The sequence below is a fragment of the Rousettus aegyptiacus genome, unplaced genomic scaffold (genome assembly GCF_014176215.1).
Source record: "Rousettus aegyptiacus isolate mRouAeg1 unplaced genomic scaffold, mRouAeg1.p scaffold_m13_p_3, whole genome shotgun sequence".
NCBI lineage: Eukaryota > Metazoa > Chordata > Mammalia > Chiroptera > Pteropodidae > Rousettus > Rousettus aegyptiacus.
Genome location: NW_023416306.1, coordinates 23,374,471 through 23,395,777, shown reverse-complemented (window position 1 = coordinate 23,395,777; position 21,307 = coordinate 23,374,471). Strand labels below are relative to the sequence as shown.

The following is a 21,307-nucleotide window of genomic DNA, read 5'->3' as shown; positions in this document are numbered from 1 at the left end:
AATGATACTTGCTAGTGAGATTTTGAAAATATGTGTGTAAGTGTGTGTGTGTGTGTATGCGTGTGTGTGTGTGTGTGTGTGTGTGTCAAGGAACAAAATACAAAAACCCAGGCTTCATCTCCAAGATCGGAATATTGTTTAAATTTTGTTTAATCCCAAAATAGTCCATGGAAGAGACTATTGAGGAAGAGAAAGTTGCTTGCAATGTAATAGATTCTTATAAATTATAAACTAATGACTAATGTGTTCAAGTAATCAATTTACTAAAATCTTAAGTAAAAATTATCTGCAAATTATCTACTGAAAGAATACATAGTGATTTATATATTATTCACACATAAACTATGCTTATGGGTTTGTGGAAATGTGTAACGAAATGTTTATGATAAAAATAGGATTAAAAAAAATATGTGACAGATGGCAGAAGTAATTGTAATTGTTAGTCCGAACTCCAGGTGGCAGAGGCAAAAGAAGAAATTTTAAAATTTTTTGAGTTCTCATTTATGTAACAAATCAGATTGCACTACCCTAGATCTTAATTCTCCACACTAGATTAAAAAAAAATTGGGGCATTTTTTCATTTAAATTCATTATTGCGAATAATGTCTTGATAAGTAGAAGACAATGAATGTCTTCAATGTTGTAAGAAGAGAAGAATATATTTTATTTGTGTAGTTTTCATATGGATCCTTTATGAAAGTTAATTGTATCATATTAAATTATGGTTTTATAAAAAATTATAAATTAATAAACATGATATAGTGGTGAAAATGGGGACTTCAGGATCAAACGTAAGGGTTTAAATCATAATTCTAGTATTTACCAATTATTCGATATTGAAAATTTTACTTCGCCTTTGAAATCTCAAGTTAATTTCCTCATCGGTAAAAATTTCATAATAATATTGGGGTTATTTTGAAGATTAAATGATAAAAATTATATGAAGTGCCTCATATTAGAACCTCACATGTTGTCAATTACTCTTTATGAGCTAAAATAGTACATCTTTCCTTGAGGCATATTAACTTAAAATTAGAGTTTATAAAATCTATAATTAGGGAATTGGCAGATCTATTAATCTTTGCACAGTATCAATGGTTTTAATTGATCTTTATAGAGGAGCTGAAGAGGATAACAAGATTATTCCTATGATGAGAATTTAGAGTACATATGGTATATGTTCTTCATCAAAAAAATCTTCATACTTTAAACAGTAGATCTTTAAGTAACTAAGTCAATAAAACAAAAGAAAAAACATAGAAAATTAGAGGTCTTTCTATAACATTAAAGAGTTTGGCTTCTGGCTTGGGCAACAAAATCACACACTTTCCTAGGTCTATTACAACACTAAAACAGTGCCTGGATGAAATCTCAAAGTGTTAGACCAGAGTGATGATTTCCTATAAAAGAACAGGGGTTGGGAGAGAAAGATTAGAGGATAGCTAAGATTAAGCCTTCTCATTTTCAAGGACAATTCTGTTTTAGGAATCAATGCTCTGCAGTCTCCTTTGATACATATGATTAAGTCAAAAACTCAAGTTCTTTTTCTTGGTATACCTCCTGAAAACTGTAAACACTGTTACCTGGAAGATTTTAAGGGTAGGGATTATACATGCCCTAGGTCCACCAGAAAAAGCAGCTTCCTATAGATAACTGGACAGGGCACACAAGCACAACTCAGGCTCATTATGTAGTCTCTAAATATCTTAGACAATCAGTGTACTATTTACATTATTTTAACATTTTTTGTGATTTAATTTTCCTAATAAAATTGGGCACCTTCTTCAGTATTTTTCTCTATTTTATATATTTTTTTATGCATATCTATTTTAGAAATTTGGGTAATTCAGAAAAGTAGGAAACCGGTGTTTTTGCTATTTCTTTCCAGTCTTCCTATTCTGTCTAGGTTATTCTTAGGTTTTGGTTTCGCAAACAAAGTTGTAACTGTTGTTTTGTTTCTGTTAACATGTAATCATTTTAACATAATTAAAACATCATGTTTGTGCTTATACAAATTTGTCACAAATGTCATATTAATAGATGCGTAATGATCCATCAAATGAGTGTATAATGATTATTTAATATTTCCTCTGTTGTTAGCCTAAAAAAAACTGTTCTACAAAATATCCAAAAATGGCAAAAAAGTAATAAAACTTGAATTATTCAATATACAGATCTCATAGAAAGTTATTTATTAGAAACTATCAAGAATCTTTTTGTTTCTGGGAATCCATTTTAGAAAAGTAAATGGAAATAGAAAAAATTTCAGGCACAATTCTACTCAACAGAGTGTTTGTCAACTGCTTCTTAAAAGTTACAGTAGCACTGTACGAGTAATAAAAATTTCCCAAAGGAATGATACCTCTTCAAAGCCTAAATAAGAATTTTATTTCTAGATTCAGAGTAGGTTGATACATGCACCTACAGGCAATCAGATTCCAATCTTAATACCAAATAGAAGTATATCCTGCTCTACCCAACTCTTCCTATATTCTACATAATGTGCACCCACAAAGTAGAGTGAAGCTTTAATTGAATGAGAGTCCTCCTTTCCATAGCCAACAGATATGTAAGATTCTATTAACCTGATTAATATGTCACACCATTAAAAACTGGAATTTTCATAGAAAGCAGCATAACCTGTTAGCAAAAACTACCACAGAGAGAAATGGCAAATCCTATACCAGAAACACTGCCAATGTATGGAAACACTTAGTAGAAACTCATCCATTGGATCAATATTTTTCCCTCTAAAGATATTTTTAAAGCTAGGTAGAATTCTTTGAGGATAAAAAGCTGTTTTAAAAATTATGTTCTTTATTAAATATAAAGAAGAAGGTCATCTACTAATATCTACACTTCACATTTTTTTCAAATTAAAGTCATTTGCTACATGTTCCACACAGAGTACACAAAACTCTGATGCTTGAGCTGACCTCAAATTTCTGTTTTGGAAAATACTGACCCTAATTGCAAGTTCAACAAATAGAAGAAGACTTCTTTTTATATAGGCAGAAATAAAAGGCAGGGGTTCTTCTGCATGCCATTTGATTGCTTATATATCTAAAATCTAAAGAACACAAAATTTATAGCAACACACCTCCAACTCTTACAAAATGTTCAGTTTTGCATTATTTACTATTCACTTACAATCCTACACTCAATCAAAGCTCCAGTGGCACTCTCCAAAGGTATTAGAGAGACATGGTCTAAAAGTCCTTACTATTCATGCGAGCTCTGTAAAGGAGCAGCATCAACAGTTGGAAACATATTAATAAATGCAGACCTTAGAATTCACTTCAGACACACTGATTAAGAATCTTTTACAAAGATTCTCTATGTGATTCATCTGTATACTAAAGCTTGGAAGCACTCCACCAGACAGGTGGTTCTCTTCCTCAGTTGCACATTAGAATCATCTGGAGAGCATTAGATAAAAATATGCCTGATTCTCACTCCTTAGACAACTTACATAATTTTGGGAAGAAAATAATCATGCAGTTTAAAAAAGAGGGAGTTTAAAGTAAGAAAATGTAGATTTGAATACTGTGTTTTTACATACATTTCACTTACTACGTTTTTATATAAATTTTACCTCTACGAATTTCATTTTCCTCAGAGAATTATAGTGATGATAAGTAATATGTGTGAACATATTTGTCAACCAATGGCATTGTTAATGATTGGCATAGTAAAAAATCAAATAAATACTTTTAATAGATTAAGCATACTCTTTCCAAAATAATAATATTCAAAATGAAGTCTGTGGGTCCACTGAGTCAGAAATAACAGATATTTGTTAAAAATGCAAATAGTTATTCCCTACCTCAGAACTTGTGCATCATAATCTCAGGAATAGAATGCAGAAGCTATATTTTTAATGAGCTACCAATGTAATTATTACATCTAATCAATCCTCTGCCTTATGATCTAGAAGAGGAATTCAAAAACCTAAACTCACAGCTGTTATCATCATTCCAGCTAGTGCTGACACACTTGTCGCCCCTCCTACAATGATCTCTTACTCTGTTAACATTGTACAGATTCGTTAAATTCACGTGCAGTTCTTTCTCTTCTGGGATACTCCAGGTATAAAATAATGAAATGGAAAGGACCAACTGGACAGAAATCGAGTTCATTCTACAGGGACTTTCCGAGTACCCGAGAGCTGAAAAACTCCTTTTTGTGATGTGCTTGATAATGTACTTAGTGATTCTCCTAGGGAACAGCACCTTGGTCACCCTAACTCTCCTGGATTCCCGCCTCCATACACCCATGTACTTCTTCCTTGGTAATCTTTCCTTCCTAGACATTTGTTACACATCCTCCTTCATTCCCACAATGTTGATACACTTCCTATCAAAGAAAAAAACCATCTCCTTCACTAGATGTATTGTCCAGTTTTCTGTCGCCTACGGTATGGGGTCCACAGAGTGTGTGCTCCTAGCAGTGATGGCATATGACCGTTACGTGGCCGTCTGCAACCCTCTGAGATACTCTATCATCATGAGCAAGGCACTTTGTATTCAGATGTCAGCTCTTTCCTGGGGACTGGGCTTTCTCAATTCATTGATAGAAACTATTCTTGCAATACGGTTGCCCTTCTGTGGAAAAAATGTAATTAACCATTTTGCTTGTGAAATATTGGCCTTTGTCAAGCTGGCTTGCACAGATATTTCCTTGAATGAGATTGCCATAATGTTAAGTAATGTAATATTTTTGTTTTCTCCATTACTGTTGATTTGCATCTCCTACATTTTCATCCTCTCTACTGTACTAAGAATCAATTTAGCAGAAGGTAAAAAAAAGGTCTTTTCTACCTGCTCGGCCCATGTGACAGTGGTGAGTGTGTTTTATGGGACAATCCTTTTCATGTATATGAAGCCAAAGTCCAAAGATGGTATTTTTGAAAAACTGATTGCCGTATTCTATGGAGTAGTTACACCCATGATCAATCCTATCATCTACAGCCTGAGAAATAAGGAGGTGCACGGAGCTATGAGAAAATTGATGACTAGACAGTAGTTCTGCAAAGAAAGATGAGAAACTTACATCTTTGAGTTCATTCACAAAATAATCTCATATAATGAAGGCAATGGCTTTTAATGCAAATGCAACAAAATAAATAAAGTTATATGCAGAATCACAAAATTTGGCAGTTAGAAATTTCAAGATGATAATACACAAGCCTCACATTCTCATCTCTGTCTACTTCTCCAGCTTCATTTCCCAACACTGCACCTCCAAATGCTGGTCTGAAACAATCAGCTTGTGGTTTCTCATACTTACCATGCCATTTATATTTGTATGGCTTTAACCTAGAGTGTCCTTCCTTCCCAACTCTAATCTTATCTTCCTTGAACATTTTATCCAGTCATTAAAACTGTATACCATTGTTTCAAGTATACTTCATTCTTTGTATATTTGTTATTCCAGTGTTCTACAGTGAACTATAGTCACAAGAGCTTGTTCCCCAGGATACAAGCAAAGTAATAACTCACATTTAAGATTTTTAATAAGGCATTGGTGCCTTGAACATGGTAAGTTTTTGGTACATGTTAAAATAAGTACATCTTTACTATAGTTCTCTGTTAACCTACAAGTCTGAAGACTTGTCAATTTGTCATTTACATCCACAATCTTATCTGAACCATTAAAGAAACTAGTTAAGAAACAAAGACATGAGGTCTTATCTTTAAATATTTGATATACAGTGACAGGGAGAAAAGACAATGGCCACTTATACTCTTAGAAGAGGTGGAAATTCTTCCCAATCAATCATTCTCTGTAAGGAATTGGAGAACTGTCCTCAAAGTGTGAGCTTGGGGCTCTAAATTCAACCATGCTACTTATGGTGAGCAAATCATTTGACCTCAGGGTGATCATCCCTGATTTGTGCAGATATCAGAGATCTAGATTAACTTCTTTTAAATTCTCCCTCCACCCCCCATAATTTCATGGCTTCTCTAAAATTTCTGACAATAACAAAGGGTTTGTTATAATCGCCTGCATGTTGCTACAGTGCTGGCCCACACTGACTGGGATTAAAAAATGAAACACACACACACACACACACACACACACACACACACACACACACACACACCCCAAATAAAAAATACAGCACCTTCTTCATAACCTTTTAAGTTTCAACCTCCAGCCCCTGGAGAACTATGAAGCTCTTTACTGATTCTTTCCAAAAAGGCGAATGTTAGGCATCTCTGGTCTGTTTTGGTCACACACCACCACCTGCACTGAGGGTTCCTCTACTAGCCTTTCCCCAGCCAAACCTGGTTTTCTTGCTCTGGATCTGGCTCCTGTCTTGCCCTCTCCTTACTCCTATCTTTGCCACTGTCTCGTCCTCCTTCTCAGAAACAAAACAATGAAGTTCTTTTTTCTTGTGCTTATTGAGCCTTCACTCATTCCCTTACCATTATCTTACATCTTTGTCAGAGTCTAACCCATCCCAAGTCATTTTATTTAGATATTTTGTTCTTTATCTAATACGATTTCTGATGACAGAGCTAAATAATTTAATGTTTTCCTACTAACTCCCCTCTTTATTTACAAATGCCACGGCTAGAATAGACTCAGAGAACTTCTAATTCAACCCTCTCATATGAAAGTTGACAGATCCTTGAAAGAGTTTAATGAACTGTCTGAGGTAAATGAGAAAATGTAGAGTATAGTAAGACTAACGGTTCTGGACTATATTCAGGAGTCATTTCTTTAACTAGATATTTTCATATCAATTAGTATTTCTTTTTAAAGTAAATATCTCTATTCTGGTGTCCTGACCAAGCTGAGACCGGTTAGTAAATTTTGTAAATCTGGGAATACAAAAAGAGATTGATAATGTCTCCTCCCATTTACCTCAGCACCTATGATGAACATCTTCCTTTTATGTTGATGTATGCTTCAATATTTAGAGTTAAAGTTATCTTCAGCACAATCTGTCTTATGAATCTGGTGCAGTGATTAAAAGAGTAAAAGATTCTCAGTTTTGTTAATTATAATAATATTTTATAAAACTATATTAAATATAGTTGTATAAAGGTATTTTTATTCAGAAGATTGCAGTGAAAAAGGATATGGATGTTCTTGGTTTGCAAAAAATCAACCCAAATCTTGACTGATTCACAAAGTTCCAATATGCATAGCTTCTATTAAATAAAAATTTAAAAACAACTTCTTGAGAGAAATCATGACATGAAGATTTGTTCTGCCCACATCACCACCTATGATCTGCTCCAAAAAACTTCCAAAGGGTTGTCCCTGGAACCAAGACTATGAAAGTCTCTTGTTGCTATTAGGGACTTTCCAACTCCCTTAACAATTTAATGTTGTGATTCTCAAACATACAGAAGTTAAGAAACTTTCCAGTTATCAAGGGTGTGGTTCTCCAATTTACATTAACTAATTGAGGACCCAAAAAAAATTAGGTAAATATTTGTTAAAATTATTTTAAGTCATTTGGTCCATTAAAAGACCTGACTCTTAATAAGCAAACTTTGTGCAAGCAGTAGTAGAGGAGATTATTTGCCATTCCTTCTATAGATTGCCCTTGAATTATACAGCAAACATTGCGATTAATAGAACTGTAGAAAATTCCTTCCCATGTGGCCTCTGAGCTTGTTAAAGTAATCTATTTATTTTCAGAAATTTCTCCAAATATCTGTTATTTGAGTAATAGATGATGAAAAATGTATTCACCAAGTTTTTACATGGCCACAAGGTGAAGAAAGAGCATTGACCAATCTGGTAATTTATTAATATCAAATACTCTTTGAATGGACTAAATTCCTAGTACAATGTTTGTGATTTTATAAAGATTACATAGTAGTCCCCAATGATGTAGTACGTTAGAATGAGTACTGAACTTAAAAGAGTTGTAGAACGAAACTCAGCTCAACTACTGATTAGCTAAGTAATCTTATACAGAGGTGTATTAATTGCATTAATGAGCCCCAGATTCTTCATTGCCTCCTAGGCCCACCTAGTCTGATTTTGGCATTAGGTAAGTCACTGAGGCACTAGCAAATATTATGCAGAGACTTGTAAAGCATTTATACAATTAGGTTAGTCCTTTCTCTTCTATCATTGCTCTTGTAGTGAGAATATGTCCAAATTAGCCAACTGAAAGATGAAATGCACATTAAGCACAACTGAGTTGCCACAGCTGAGACCATCCTAGGTGAGCCAGCTATATCAGTCAGTCCTCAACAAATGAGTGAGCCCCCAGGCAAGCCAACTCACAACTGTTTTGAGATGCAAAGAAAATCTGGTTAAGATCACCTGACTTTATCCTGATATACTGAATCTTGCAGAATTTAATAAATGTTTATTTTGGTATGCCATTGAGATTTTATCATTGTTTTTTATGTTGCAATATTGTAGCAATGTAAGACTGGTATGATAATAGATGCTTTGATTACCTATCCAACATTGACTCACTTGAGAACAACATTGACTTTGTCCTTAAAAGAATCACAATTTTGTCCATTTTTCAATCCCATTTTTATCCATAGAATATCCTACTTAGTTTAAGCCTCCTACCTTACTTTTTAGAAGCCTTATATTTTACTTTTCATATTGAGATATGCAATCTGTCTGGAATTAATATTTGTGTATGGTATGAGGACGAGGTCAAGATTTATTTTTTACTATGTGAATACTATTGGACTTAGCATGATTTATTGAAAAGATCTCTTCCCCACTGTACTGCAGTGTCACTTTTGACATAAACTAATGGACCACTTTTCTTTGGATCTGTCCTGGGCCCCTTGTTTTGTTCTGTTGGTCTACTTTTCTATCTTTGCACCAAGACTACATTGAATTAACTGTTGCTCTCTAATGAGTCTTGATTTCTGGTCCTCTAAATTTTTCCTCTTTTAGAGATAGATGGTTTGGCTGATGTTGGCATTCATATATTTTAGTATATCTTTATCAATTTTTACAATCTAGCTGCTAGAATTTTGAATTGGGATTGACTTGAACCTACATGTGAATTGAGAGAGAATTAACATCTTTAAATTATTGAATCTTCTAATTCATTAGATTTATCTTTCCATTTATAGATCTTTTTTAATTTCTTTCAATAATGTTGTATTGGTTTTTCCTGTATTAATGTCTTGCACACATTAAATTAGATTTATTCATATATTTTTTATGTTTTTGATGCTATTATAAATAGTGCTTTAAATTCTATTTTCTACTTTTTTGTTGTTAGTATGTAATGATTTTTCTATGCTAAACATGTATTATTCATTCTTGCTATATTCGCTTAATTCCAATAGTTTGTAGACCATTCGGGTATTCTATGTACACAGAGCATCATTTGTAAATAATTACATTTTTTTCTTTCTCTCATTTATATTGTTTGTCATTACTTGTAGTACTAATTATGAATTCTAGTACAATACGGAATATAAGTATGATGGCGTGCATTTATTTGTGTCATCTTTTACTTCATTTTTTTTTAGTAATAATGATATATATGTACTTTTACCTAGTAGTTTATTATTCGTTTTCTATTAGTCCCAAATGTTTTATTTTATCTTCTGTCCCTCCTTTCTTGCTTTCTCAGAGCAATGTGTCATTCTCCCTTCATTTTTTTAAACTTCTTTGGGGGAATGCTGACTATATATATATCCCTGACTTACACAGTTATAATACATGTAATATCATATGTCACTTATATAACTATTATCACTTCCTAGAAAATGCTAAACTTTTAACTCCACTTAACCACTCCTAGTTTTTTGTGTTATTACTAAGTTTCAATTATACACATAATTTAGAAGCTAAAAACATTATGATTGTTATTTGTTACGTTTGCTATTCATCAGTCTCTGGCCTTGTTATTCTTTCCTATTTATTTCTGAAATTACTTTCTTTCCACCTGAAGAGTTATCCCTTTGGAATTTCTTTCAAGGTAAGTTGTCTAGAGATGAAGAGGGTGTGTGTGTGTGTGTGCGTGTGCGTGTGTGTGTGTGTGTGTGTGTGTGTGTGTGTGTATTTAGGAGGAGGGGTCTGGAAATGTTTTCGGTTTGTTTTTAATTTTGAAGGATATTTTTACTGAGTAAATAATTACTGGTTGGCAATTATTTTCTTTCAACACTTTTAAAATGTTGTTCATTGCATTCTACTATCTATTGTTTCTGTTGAGAAGTCACCTCTAAGTTTTGTTTCTGTTTTATTTTTGTTTGTTTGTTTGTTTGTTTTGAAGAAAAGTCTTTGTTTTTCCTTTGGCTGCTTTTTATATTGATCTTTATTGCTGGTTTCTGAAATTTTACCATGATGTTCTCAAATGTGGCTTTCTCTTTAGACATTGCAGATCTTGAGCTTGTGACTTGATATTTTTCATAAGTTTGAGAAAAACATACAGTATTGGCTATTTTATCTTTTTTTTTACCTCCCTGTGAGTATGCAGTTATACACATTAGACTTTTCCAACATGTTCCATATAGCTCTTACAGTCCATGCTGTATTTTCCTTCCTTTTTTCCCCCCACACATCAGTTTGGATATATTCTTCTAATCTATATTACAGATTGCTAAGCGTTTTTTCAACCTATTAAATCCGTGGTTAAATCCATCTAGTTAGGTCTCAATTCCAGTTGTATTTTTCAGCACCATAATGTCTACTTGATTTCTATTATAATTTCTAATTCTTCAGAGAATTCCTCATCTTGTTGAGGGACATGTTAACATCAGGTATTTTGAAATTTATGTCTGATAACTTCTACATTTGGCTTTCCTGAAGGTTTTCAATTTGTCTGTTTTTGTCCCTTGATTCTGTATCTTAGTATGCCTGGTAATTTTTAAATTAAATGCCAGATTTTGTATACAAAAATAATGCAGAATCTCTGGCTAATGTTTTATTTATACAAAGAGAATTCACTTTACCTTCTTGCAGAAACCTAGAGTAGGGGCAATTGCCTTATATCAAAGAGAGGTTAAGATAATTTAGGAATAAATTTCAGATTGTGTAAGGCTTAGCCAAAATCTGGTTCATCTCCTTTTTAAGATTTATACCTCTGAGGTCTGAACTGAGACACTGAAGTTTATATAAGGAAATTTTCTCTTTCATGAGTCCTAGGCTTTGACGTTTATCCCTCTCCATATAGTTTCAGAAAGGACACCATTCCATAAAATCAATTGGGTCTTTTTTCAGATCAGGGAGACATTCTCAGAAAACAATTGCTAATAAAACTAACAGGCTGATTCAAGGAGACAGAGATAGAAGTAGAATGACAATGAAATAAAGGATCCATTCAAATTCTCTTTGTAGTGTGTCTACTACTGCATCATTTCTGAACTGTAAGGGGTAAAATGCATGCCTACTTTAAGTTAAAAGTAAATGCAAGACTTACAATAATTTTTAAGGCTAAAATAGAAAACCAAGAATATTTAAAAGTCTAAATAAAAACTAGCAATTATATAATGTGGGATTTTAATTAGCATTAAAAAGCTAAAGCAACAAAACAGAAATAATTAAAAAAAAACACCTTATAGTTTTCCAAAATTCTAAAAGAATGCAAGATAAATGACAAAATTTAAAATTAATTTTGAAGCTAATATGAGAGCAAGTAAAGAAAAAAAGATGTAATATTAAAATAAACATTAAAATCTAACAAAAATTTCAAGTGTAAAATTCAGTCAAGAAAAAGATAAAATGATAAAGGTAAAAACTTTTTTAAAAGCTAAAGGTTACTATAACCAAGGAGAGACGTATACATTGCATATAAAAAATCAAATGCAAAAATACCTAAAAGGCGGCTCTAATAATAAGGTAACTAATAATAAGGTAGGTTAACAAAAAATTCTTGGATCAGCAACACACTTTAAGAATGGAGAGCCAATGGGACAGAGGAAAAGATGTAGTTCTATCTTTACCAGTGAATATTTGACAAAGAAGTTATTTAAATTTAATTTTCAGCTTTAAAAATCAGTTATTTGGTTCAAAGTTCAAAAAGCAGTTAGACCCCACATACTGGAAAGTCTTTATGAAGAAGACTACCAAAAATATTGAAAGCAGAAAAGAAAAATTTAAATCCTCCAAGAGATAAATAAAAAGTAATCAAAATAATAGTATTCTAGAACCAAAAGTTTTAATAGTATACAGCTACCTAGACAGAAGAAAATCACCATTACATATCTGAATAAACTCCAAATATATTAAATTATTTTAGGAATTATAGTATTAAAAACAAATAATTTTAACTGAGTTTTAAAAATCTAAAACCAAGTTTATAAAGAAAATAAGGAAGTGTGAACTTGGTTTTAGAAATAATTTTATCAAACAAATTTGAAGGTTTTAAGACTAGTATAATGTTTTGCTATCTGGAAATTTTTCTCCCTATTACATTATCCCTTCACTTGTCCTCACAATCAAGCTCATCATCAACAACCAACTACAATTATTAACTCCTAAAACACTGAAGTTTATTTACTTATTTTCATAGTGCACTGCACCAAAAAGAGAATGTTTTAGACCTTGAAATTTTGAGAGATAAATTTAACACAGCAGCAAGTACTATCTACTTGACTCTGCTTTATCTAGCTCATGACCTCCTGAGACTATAAAAATTACCTGTCCCTTTCCCATTTACTTGTTAAAAACTTTTTCTAAGTAGGTGTTTCACTGCCTACTTTACATCCTTTTTCTGAAACTTTAAAGGATTAATTCATCATAGGAGTCGTCACCCTGTAAAAATGGATGTGTTTGTTAGCAGCATCCAAGTCATTTAAATTAAGTATCTCTTTAGACTTGGGCTTCGTGTACATGAAGAGAATGGTTCCAAAAAATACAATCACCACTGTCAGGTGGGTCACAGGTGGGCCACACTAGCTTCTCCCCTCAGAAGAATGAATTTTGAGGCTGCCAACAATGATTGATGTGTAAGAGATAATGATTAATTATGGTGGTATTAATGTCGTAGCCACAAGCATGATGAACTCATTGCCTCAGATGTCAGCACAAGTCAATTTCATGGTGGCCAGAATTTCACAGGAGAAATGACTAATGACATTATTCCTACAGAAAAGCAATTGTACTATAAACATGGTCTGTATTGCAGAGTTAACAACTCCTATGGTCCAGGACCCAGCTGCCATGGGCACAGTGGAATCCTTGCTCATGCTGATGGGATATCTCAGAGGGTTGCAGATTGCCACATACCAGTCAAAGGCCATCATACTTAGGAGCACATACACTGCTGTCCCCATAGCCAAGCCAAGGAACATCTATACTGCACATCCAGGGAAGGAGATGGCATTTCTGTCTGAGAGGAAGCTCACCAGTGTGGAGCAGGTAGAGGGCATGGAGGTAGAAGTGTAGCAGATGTCCAAGAAGAGGTTCCCCAGGAAGAAGTACATAGGAGTGTGATGGTGGAAGTCCAAGATGCTGATTAAAATGAGGGTAGCATTGCCCAAAAGGATGACCACATACATTATTAAGATTAGCACAAAAAAAAGAGTAGCTCAAGCCTTGGGTAACCAGAAAGTCCTTTAAAAAGAATTCCACCAGAATGGTTTGGTTTGCCCAACCCATTTCACTGTTTCTCATTACCTGTAAGATATTAGAATTTGTTAAAACAAAATATGTATCTTACTGTGATTACTTGGAAATGTGTACCAGTGTACAAGTACCACACTCCCAGGGAAAAAATGAATAAAAAGGAAAAGACTAAAGAAAAAAGAGAAGAAACCAAGAAAAGTGCTCTGCAGAGAGAAAAGGTATAAACGGAGAGAGGCAAGTCATGTGTCTCAAGCTATACATGATATGCTATGTAATTCATTTACTCTTATCACAGTTCTAGGAGAGAGGTATTAATATCCATATTTTTATAGACAAATAAATTAAAGCAAAATATTAAGTAAAGTTGACTAAAGGTAAATACGTAGCAGAACTAAAACTCAAATCTAAAAATCTTCCTTGTTGAAGCCTGAGCTTTGTGTCAGATTTGTCATCACTCATGTAAACTAGAGGGGATAATAAAAATGAGCATTATACTATGTGTAACTGTACAATAAACCATTTTTATTGGCTACAAACCACCACACAATAGATCAACGATCCTGTCACTAGTTGAAATTATACTGTGTTACATTTAGTATCTGTCTTGCCCACTAGCATGCAAACTTTATAAGTGTGGATACTCTTTCTTGTTTACTTCCACAATTCCAGTACCTATAATAGAGTGAACATAGAGATAAATGTTAAAAAAATATTTTTAAATAAATAAATAAAATCAAAGACAAAATATTGACCCACATTTCTTACTTTGTCAATATTCTATTACTGTTTTCTTTGTTTGTTACCTAATTTAGTCTGAATAGCGACCCATTAGGCAATTATTATTATTTTCACTATTAGCTTCAACATCTTCATTATATAGAGGAAGAAAATAAGGCACAGAAAAGTTAAATAATTTATTTAAGGTCATATAGCTAAAAAAAAATAAGAAAAGATAGGACCAGGACTTTAACCCAAGCCATGTGGCTGCAGAGTACAAGCTCTTGATTGTTCAATTTGAAGAGAACTTGGCTCACAGACTAGAATACACTGTAATCGGATTAGCAATACTAACATTTCAAAAGAAATATAAGACTGAAAAATGTGATTGATCAGAAAGAAGCAAGATTCCAACGTGGTAAGGCAAAGCACAAAAACATATCCTCAGGCAATATATAGAGGGTAAAGAACAAAGCTGAAAAAAATTATAAATAACCTAGTGATAACCGAAGCTCGAAAAGGATCCTGAAATTCATTATAAAACAGTATAATAACTCAGCACAAAATCATTTGCCCTCTCTCCTGATCCTTTTGAGTCTCAAAGTCTATAAGTTTTATTTTGGTATCACTGGCCTCTTTGAATAGCCAGAATCACATGCACCATCATTATAATTTTGCCCACTCATGCCCTCTGTTCAACTACATACACAGTACCCCAAAGTTATCCAACCCGTCCTTCAGTCATGCCCACATTGGCATGACAGAACACAGAGCAGACCACATCAACAATTTCCATGATGTGAGCAAACTACACTTTACTTATGAACAGGAAAAAAAGTTCCAAATTCAAGTCGATAATTATTATGATACCTGTCATGACTCTCTCTTGAAATCCATATCGAACTTTAAGAATTCAATTGAACTTTAAGAATTCAATCATTTTATATAGGTATTATGAAACATACTTCCAGCATGAAAACGATGAAATCATAGTGTATAGTGTTAAAAAGAATGCAATAAATTTTGATAATAGCACTCTTTCTTGTCAGTGAACATTTTTAAAAAGTTGTTGAACAAAAGATGCAACATAATCTTGAACAATAGGAAGGCAATTTATGATATGAAAGATAGTCATATATGCTTCAACAAATCTAATTTGAACAGTAATTCTCAGAAGTGTAGACTGTATGCAAGCACGTTTTTAGTATACTGGCTCATAATGCAAATGTGGAGCATGTTTTCTCATTAATGAGTGCTCAGTGGACAAAGGAATTAAATAGTTTTGATGTGACCACAGTAAAAGCCATATTACAATGCAAATGGAAGACAGACCATAAACACAATGAGCTTTATAAGCCAATTATGTAAAACAAAGAAATGTTAAGTAGAGCCAAATAATTACAGAAATACAACAAAACTTATGTAGCATAGATACCTATAATTTATTTCAACTACACAAGTAATTTCACTACAAGTATTCCCTATGCAATATTTTTCTTTTATCTCAGTATAAATACACAAAGGAAATTAGAAAGAATTCATATTTAACTGGGTGTCATTTATTTGTATTTGCCAACCTGATGACCAAAAATTCCTGTGACTAAGACTCACGTGGAATTCAGTCTAACCCTGGGTGGTCCCACCCAGTATCACTGCCATTTCTAGTCATTCCCAGAACCCAAGAGAATGTGTGGTACCACTCACAGTAATACTGTGAGACAGTACTATTTTCAGAACTTTCAAATCAAATAAGAAACAGAAAGAGAAGATTCAGTGTATTTCCCTAAGCCATCCTGGTAGGTACCAGGATTATCTATTGTCTCAAATGTACCCAGCCACAACATAAATATCAACTATAACTACATCCTTTCATCTCTTTCCAGGACAAATAATACGGTAAGGAGAAACAATTAGGCTGAACTTATTGAGATGTGATCAATTACTATTCTTCCACATTCCCAAGCCCTAGTCTATTCTTTCATCCCATTCTGATTTCATTCAATTCATGGTTCACTAATTGAGACCTTCTTATTCCAGAAACTATGTCTACTTCTTCCCTAGAAGCGACACATTACTTTCGTCCACTGCCAGGTACTACATCCCATTACAAGAATGGTAAGCCAATGTCTAGGGTTTTAGTATCTGGATCAACTTCCCTAATTTCAACTACTATCTATACTCCAAACAAAGCGTGCCCTACATTCTGTCTTCACATTGCTCTCCCCAATGCTTGCCCATGTGTCAATCAATACTTTCCCCTGAGGAGCTGGCACACACTATTCGAGTTCCCTAACTCCCAGAATCCTCTGTATTTCTTAGTTAGATGGCATTCAATTGCCATCTTCTTGTCTCTTTACCTAGAAGCTGGTATACCTGTTTGTTTCAATCTGTCTAAAGATAAACTAAAAATATAATTAAGGACCACACACATAATCTGGCTCAAGCCTCTTCTGTTCCCTAGAATAATATTTTTCCATTTGAATATGGCTATATTTTAACTGAATTTAGAACAAAATTTTGATTTCAGAGTAAGCCTAGAAAATTTAGTTTAATCAACTTGAGGTTAGATAAAAGCAATGTTTTCATAAATTTCTGTTGAATAGACACAGAACCTCATCTAGGTCCTCAAGCTAAACTTTATCAAAATGGTTAATATTCACATAATACAGCTATGTCACGATTGGTATATTCACTCATTTTATGAAAGTCTCTCTCACACGGACCCATTATCATTCTCTCAATTGCTTGCAATATGTTTCTCTAACAGGTAGAGTTTCTACCTGATAGTAAAGAACATATAAAGACATAAGAGTGGTACATTGTATGGACAGTAAAAAGGCAGCGAGTGAATACCAATTAATCCATTATTGTAGTAAGAAGGAGAAGGTCATTACCTGTCAAAACCGGTCTATGAAGACTGGAAGAGGTGACTGCTCCCTCAAATGCACAGACATCAACACAGGCTACAAGGATAATAAAAAATCAGGTAAAAATGACATAGCCCAGGAAAGTAATAAAGTTTCAGTAACGAACCCTAAAGAAATAGAGATCCATAAACTGTTTGGCAAAGAATTTTTTTTAAAATTGTTAATAAGCTCGATGACCTACAGGAGAACACAGACAGCTAAGTCCAGAAAACAATACATGAACAAAACAAGAAGTTCAATAATAATAAAAACAAGAAACCATAAAAAAAAAAAAGAACCAAACAAAAATCCTGGAGCTAAAGAATACAATGACTACGAAACTGAAAAATTCAATAGAGAACTTCCACCATAGACTCAGTCAAGTAGAAGAAAGAATTAGCACACTCAAAAACAAGTTATTTGAAATGATCCAGTTAGAGAAACAGAAAGAAAAAAGGAATCAAATAGGAGTGAAGAAAGCCTATGGGACTTATAGGACAGCATCAAAAGCACTATGGAAAGAGAAAGAAAAGGGAATAGAAAACTTTTCAAGTAAATAGTGACTGAAAACATGCCGAATCAGGAAGGAAAATGGACAACCTAATGTACATCAACAGATGAATGGATAAAGAAAATGTGCCATATAAATACAATGAAATTGTATTCAGTCTTAAGAAAAGAGAGAAATCCTGCCATTTGTTGCAATGTGAATGGACATGGAGAACATTATGATAAGTGAAATAAGACAGACACAGAAAGACAAATCCTGCCTTACATATGGAATCTAAAATAATCAGGCATATAGAAGCAGAGAGTAAAATGATAACTGCCAGAGGCTGGGGGAAGGAAGAAATGGGAAGGTGTCAGTCAAATGGAACAAAGTTTTAGTTATGCAAAATGAACAGATTATAGAGATCTACCGAATAATAGAGGGCCTAGGATTACAATACTGTATTATAAGCTTAAATTTTTGCTGAGTGAATTAAATGTTATGTTAAGTGCTCTTACCACAAAAGGAAAAGAAAAGAAAAACCAAAGGAGGCAGAAGATAACTTTTGGAAGTGATAGACAAGTTTACGGCATTTACTGATAGCAATGGTTTTATGGGTGTGTACTTATCTTTAAACACATCAAGTTATATAGAATAAATATCTACAGTTTTCTGTATGTCAATCATACTTCAATAAAGTGATAAAAAAAATTTCTTAAAATGACCTACAAAGTTATCCGAGATCTAGATCCTATAGATCTCACCAACTTTATCTCTCCCCACTGTCTTGAATCTTGTGTTTCAGCAAATTGAAATTTTTTTAATTCTCAGAACATTCTGTCTCCATGTGTCAATGTCTGTGTGTGTGTGTGTGTGTGTGTGTGTGTGTGAATCTCTCTATCTCTCTCTCTACCCCTAGCCCAATAATGAAGCCCTTTTGTCCCCAAAATCTAAGTGCTTGGATCCTGTCAGTATACTCTATTGTAATCCATGATTTTTGTTTGGGGGTTTTGTTTGTTTGTTTTGTTTCACTTTGCTTTTGGTGATAAAGAAAGTAATAATAAAACTCTACTGCTGGAAAGAGTCATATCTTGACTGAAGTTCAAGCTGAAAATCAGTTTCTAGTTTTCACATTGACACACTATTTTCTGTTACACCATTTGACATCCTCACTGATAGAAACAAATCAGAGCACATCCAATTACTAATGTAATAAGTGATGAATGTAAGATACACTAGTCTTGTAATATTAGAAGTTAAAATCATTTTACCAAGCTGTCCAGTGGGAAAACAGTCTGAAGGGATGCAAGAAATTTAAACTGTGACATACTGGTAAGAATTCTTACAAATACTTCTGACAAAGATGTTACAAAGGTTATACCCTATATAAGAAACATTCTCAATGTCTTATGATTGTAAAAAAATGAATAATAAATTAATGGTGATAAATACTCTGGCTTTGAAATTTCAACATATGAAAATTAATTCTTCAAAGCATTTAAATGAAAATAGAAAAATGTGTCACTCAGGAAGAAGCTAGTTTATGCTTCCTTTTTTCGAGGAAACAAGGCAGCAATTTGTTTGACCTACTAAGCAGGTTTAAATATCTAAATTTATAAAAATAAACAACATGAAAGAGAAGAAGTTTTTTTCACATCACCAAGAGATCATTCTTGATTAAAGCACTCTTTACAAGACTCCCTGAAATATTTTCCTAACATGAAAACCATGTACATATTTTTAAACTCATAGAAAACTTGTCAAGTTAAATGTGTGATGCAAGATAGACTCTAATGGAGTCAAGAGTAGCAAATGAATTTTTTAAAAGTGTCATTATAAATTTCCTTAAACTTCTCTTAGGGAAAAAAAAAAGTTACCCTATTTAAAAAGAAAAACTTTTTAATAAATTGTTTGTAACTCCAACAAGGTAGTAATGAACAATAAATTTTAATGGTCCCTTTGAAACTTAGTTTCCTATGTTGAATGGTTATCAGGGTTTCGTTATTAATCCTAGGGGACGGGAAGAAAGGGAGAGGAAGGAAAGGAAAATTAGATTCTGAAATTAAACTCTAATGAGAAGAAAGTCACTAACAAACTTCTTTCACATGACATATTTTCTGCTGATGTCATCCACATGGTTTTAACTATTTCTGCAGGAACTACTGATTCCCCAGAGAATGTCAGGTTGTACAGACTTTAGAAAATGGAACTCAGTTATTCCTGTAACATTTTTCTGCAATTTCACATTCAGTATTCATAAGGTCATGAAGATACTTTTAATAATGCCATTTCTCTTTAGTCGAATGATAATTACCTATATATTTTATAACATTGCTGTTATTAAAACAACTAATTTACATAGTCACTAACATTTCTCAGGATCTATTCTGATATGGAACTTTAATGAGAACTAAAAAATTAAAGTTCAACCCAAAGAAATTAAACTATAACCTGGATGAAAAAAAAAGAACCCTTTCTTTCTCTATTTACCCATATTCTTACACAGATATGACATAAAAATAATTAAATTATGAGATACTATTAATCAGAGAATATCTAAATTAATACTAGTTACACTGTAATAATAATTGAGTTGATTATGGGGTATATGCTAATACGTATGCACAATGTATATTATTGGTTTTTAAAGAAGAAATTAAGACCTTGACCAATACAGTTTACTCTATTACTCTTTGTGAGAAAGGGTTATTGAATTTTCACACATCAAACATAAGAGATTTAATTTTCAAGGGATGTTAAATGATACAATAAATCTATAGCTCAGTGTTAGGGAAGAGGTTGATCGAAGAAATTATTGAAGTAGACTATGAAGACTATACTTAAATGACAAACAGACACTCATAATATTAATCATTGTTAAAAATAAAATTCTGTCTTCATAAGAAATAGTTATTAAAACAAAGGTCAGTATACTACATTAAATTTCAGGAATATAAAGCAAAAGCAAATTGTAGAAGAGAATGGAGACAAATGACAAAAAAAAAATCAAATAAGAAATAGGAGACAGAATTTTAGTAAAGTTCTTATGCTCTGTATTTTCTAGCACCAGGTTAAGGTGGGGAATTTGACCACCTTGTCTGACCAGATGTACTAAAGACAATGATGAAATCATAATAAATTCTAAGTACAATGATGTAAGAGTATAGTGTGTTCAATATTACCTTATTTGTCAATAAGTATATTGTAACTTATCAGTATTTTCTCTTAACATCTACTCTTGGTTTTCAAAACATAAAATACAGAATTTTCTTTGACTTGCCTTCTATAACATAAAGAGCATAGCAACAGAACCTGGACTATGGATCAATGTATAGCTGCTACAGGAGAACTTCCTCCGCTTTTCCTTTTGTGTGTCATACAGTCTACACTTATTTGATGATTTGGCAGGAATTACAGTTCACATTTAAAACACATAAAAAGAGTTTTTAACAAATATTAAATAAATGGAAACTAATATTCATAATAATGCAAAATATGTTAGTAAAGCTAGTGTCAATAATGAACCATGAAAGCTGGTCTAAAAAGAAGTCATAGTGTTTTATGCAAAGAGCATCTAATACATCTTTTTAAAAAGGAAGCACATTCTGCTTTCAATAGTAAACAATACTATTATATTTTAAGAATACTTAGTCTCTTATATGCATTAAGAATA

At 32.9% G+C, this 21,307-nt stretch overlaps 2 protein-coding genes across 2 annotated transcripts; one reads left to right on the top strand and one right to left on the bottom strand.

Annotated features, from left to right (window-relative positions):
- Positions 1-4,104: 4,104 nt before the first annotated feature.
- LOC107516409 (olfactory receptor 13D1-like) lies at positions 4,105-5,025 on the top strand. The gene has a single exon (XM_016156107.2). The coding sequence runs from the start codon at positions 4,105-4,107 to the stop codon at positions 5,023-5,025; it is 921 nt and encodes a 306-aa protein (XP_016011593.2).
- Positions 5,026-12,968: 7,943 nt separating this feature from the next.
- On the bottom strand, positions 12,969-15,115 carry LOC107516393 (olfactory receptor 13C2-like). The gene is given in 3 exon segments (XM_036239505.1): positions 12,969-13,466; positions 13,469-13,509; positions 15,109-15,115. Coding segments are annotated over 3 exon segments (546 nt in total).
- Positions 15,116-21,307: the final 6,192 nt, after the last annotated feature.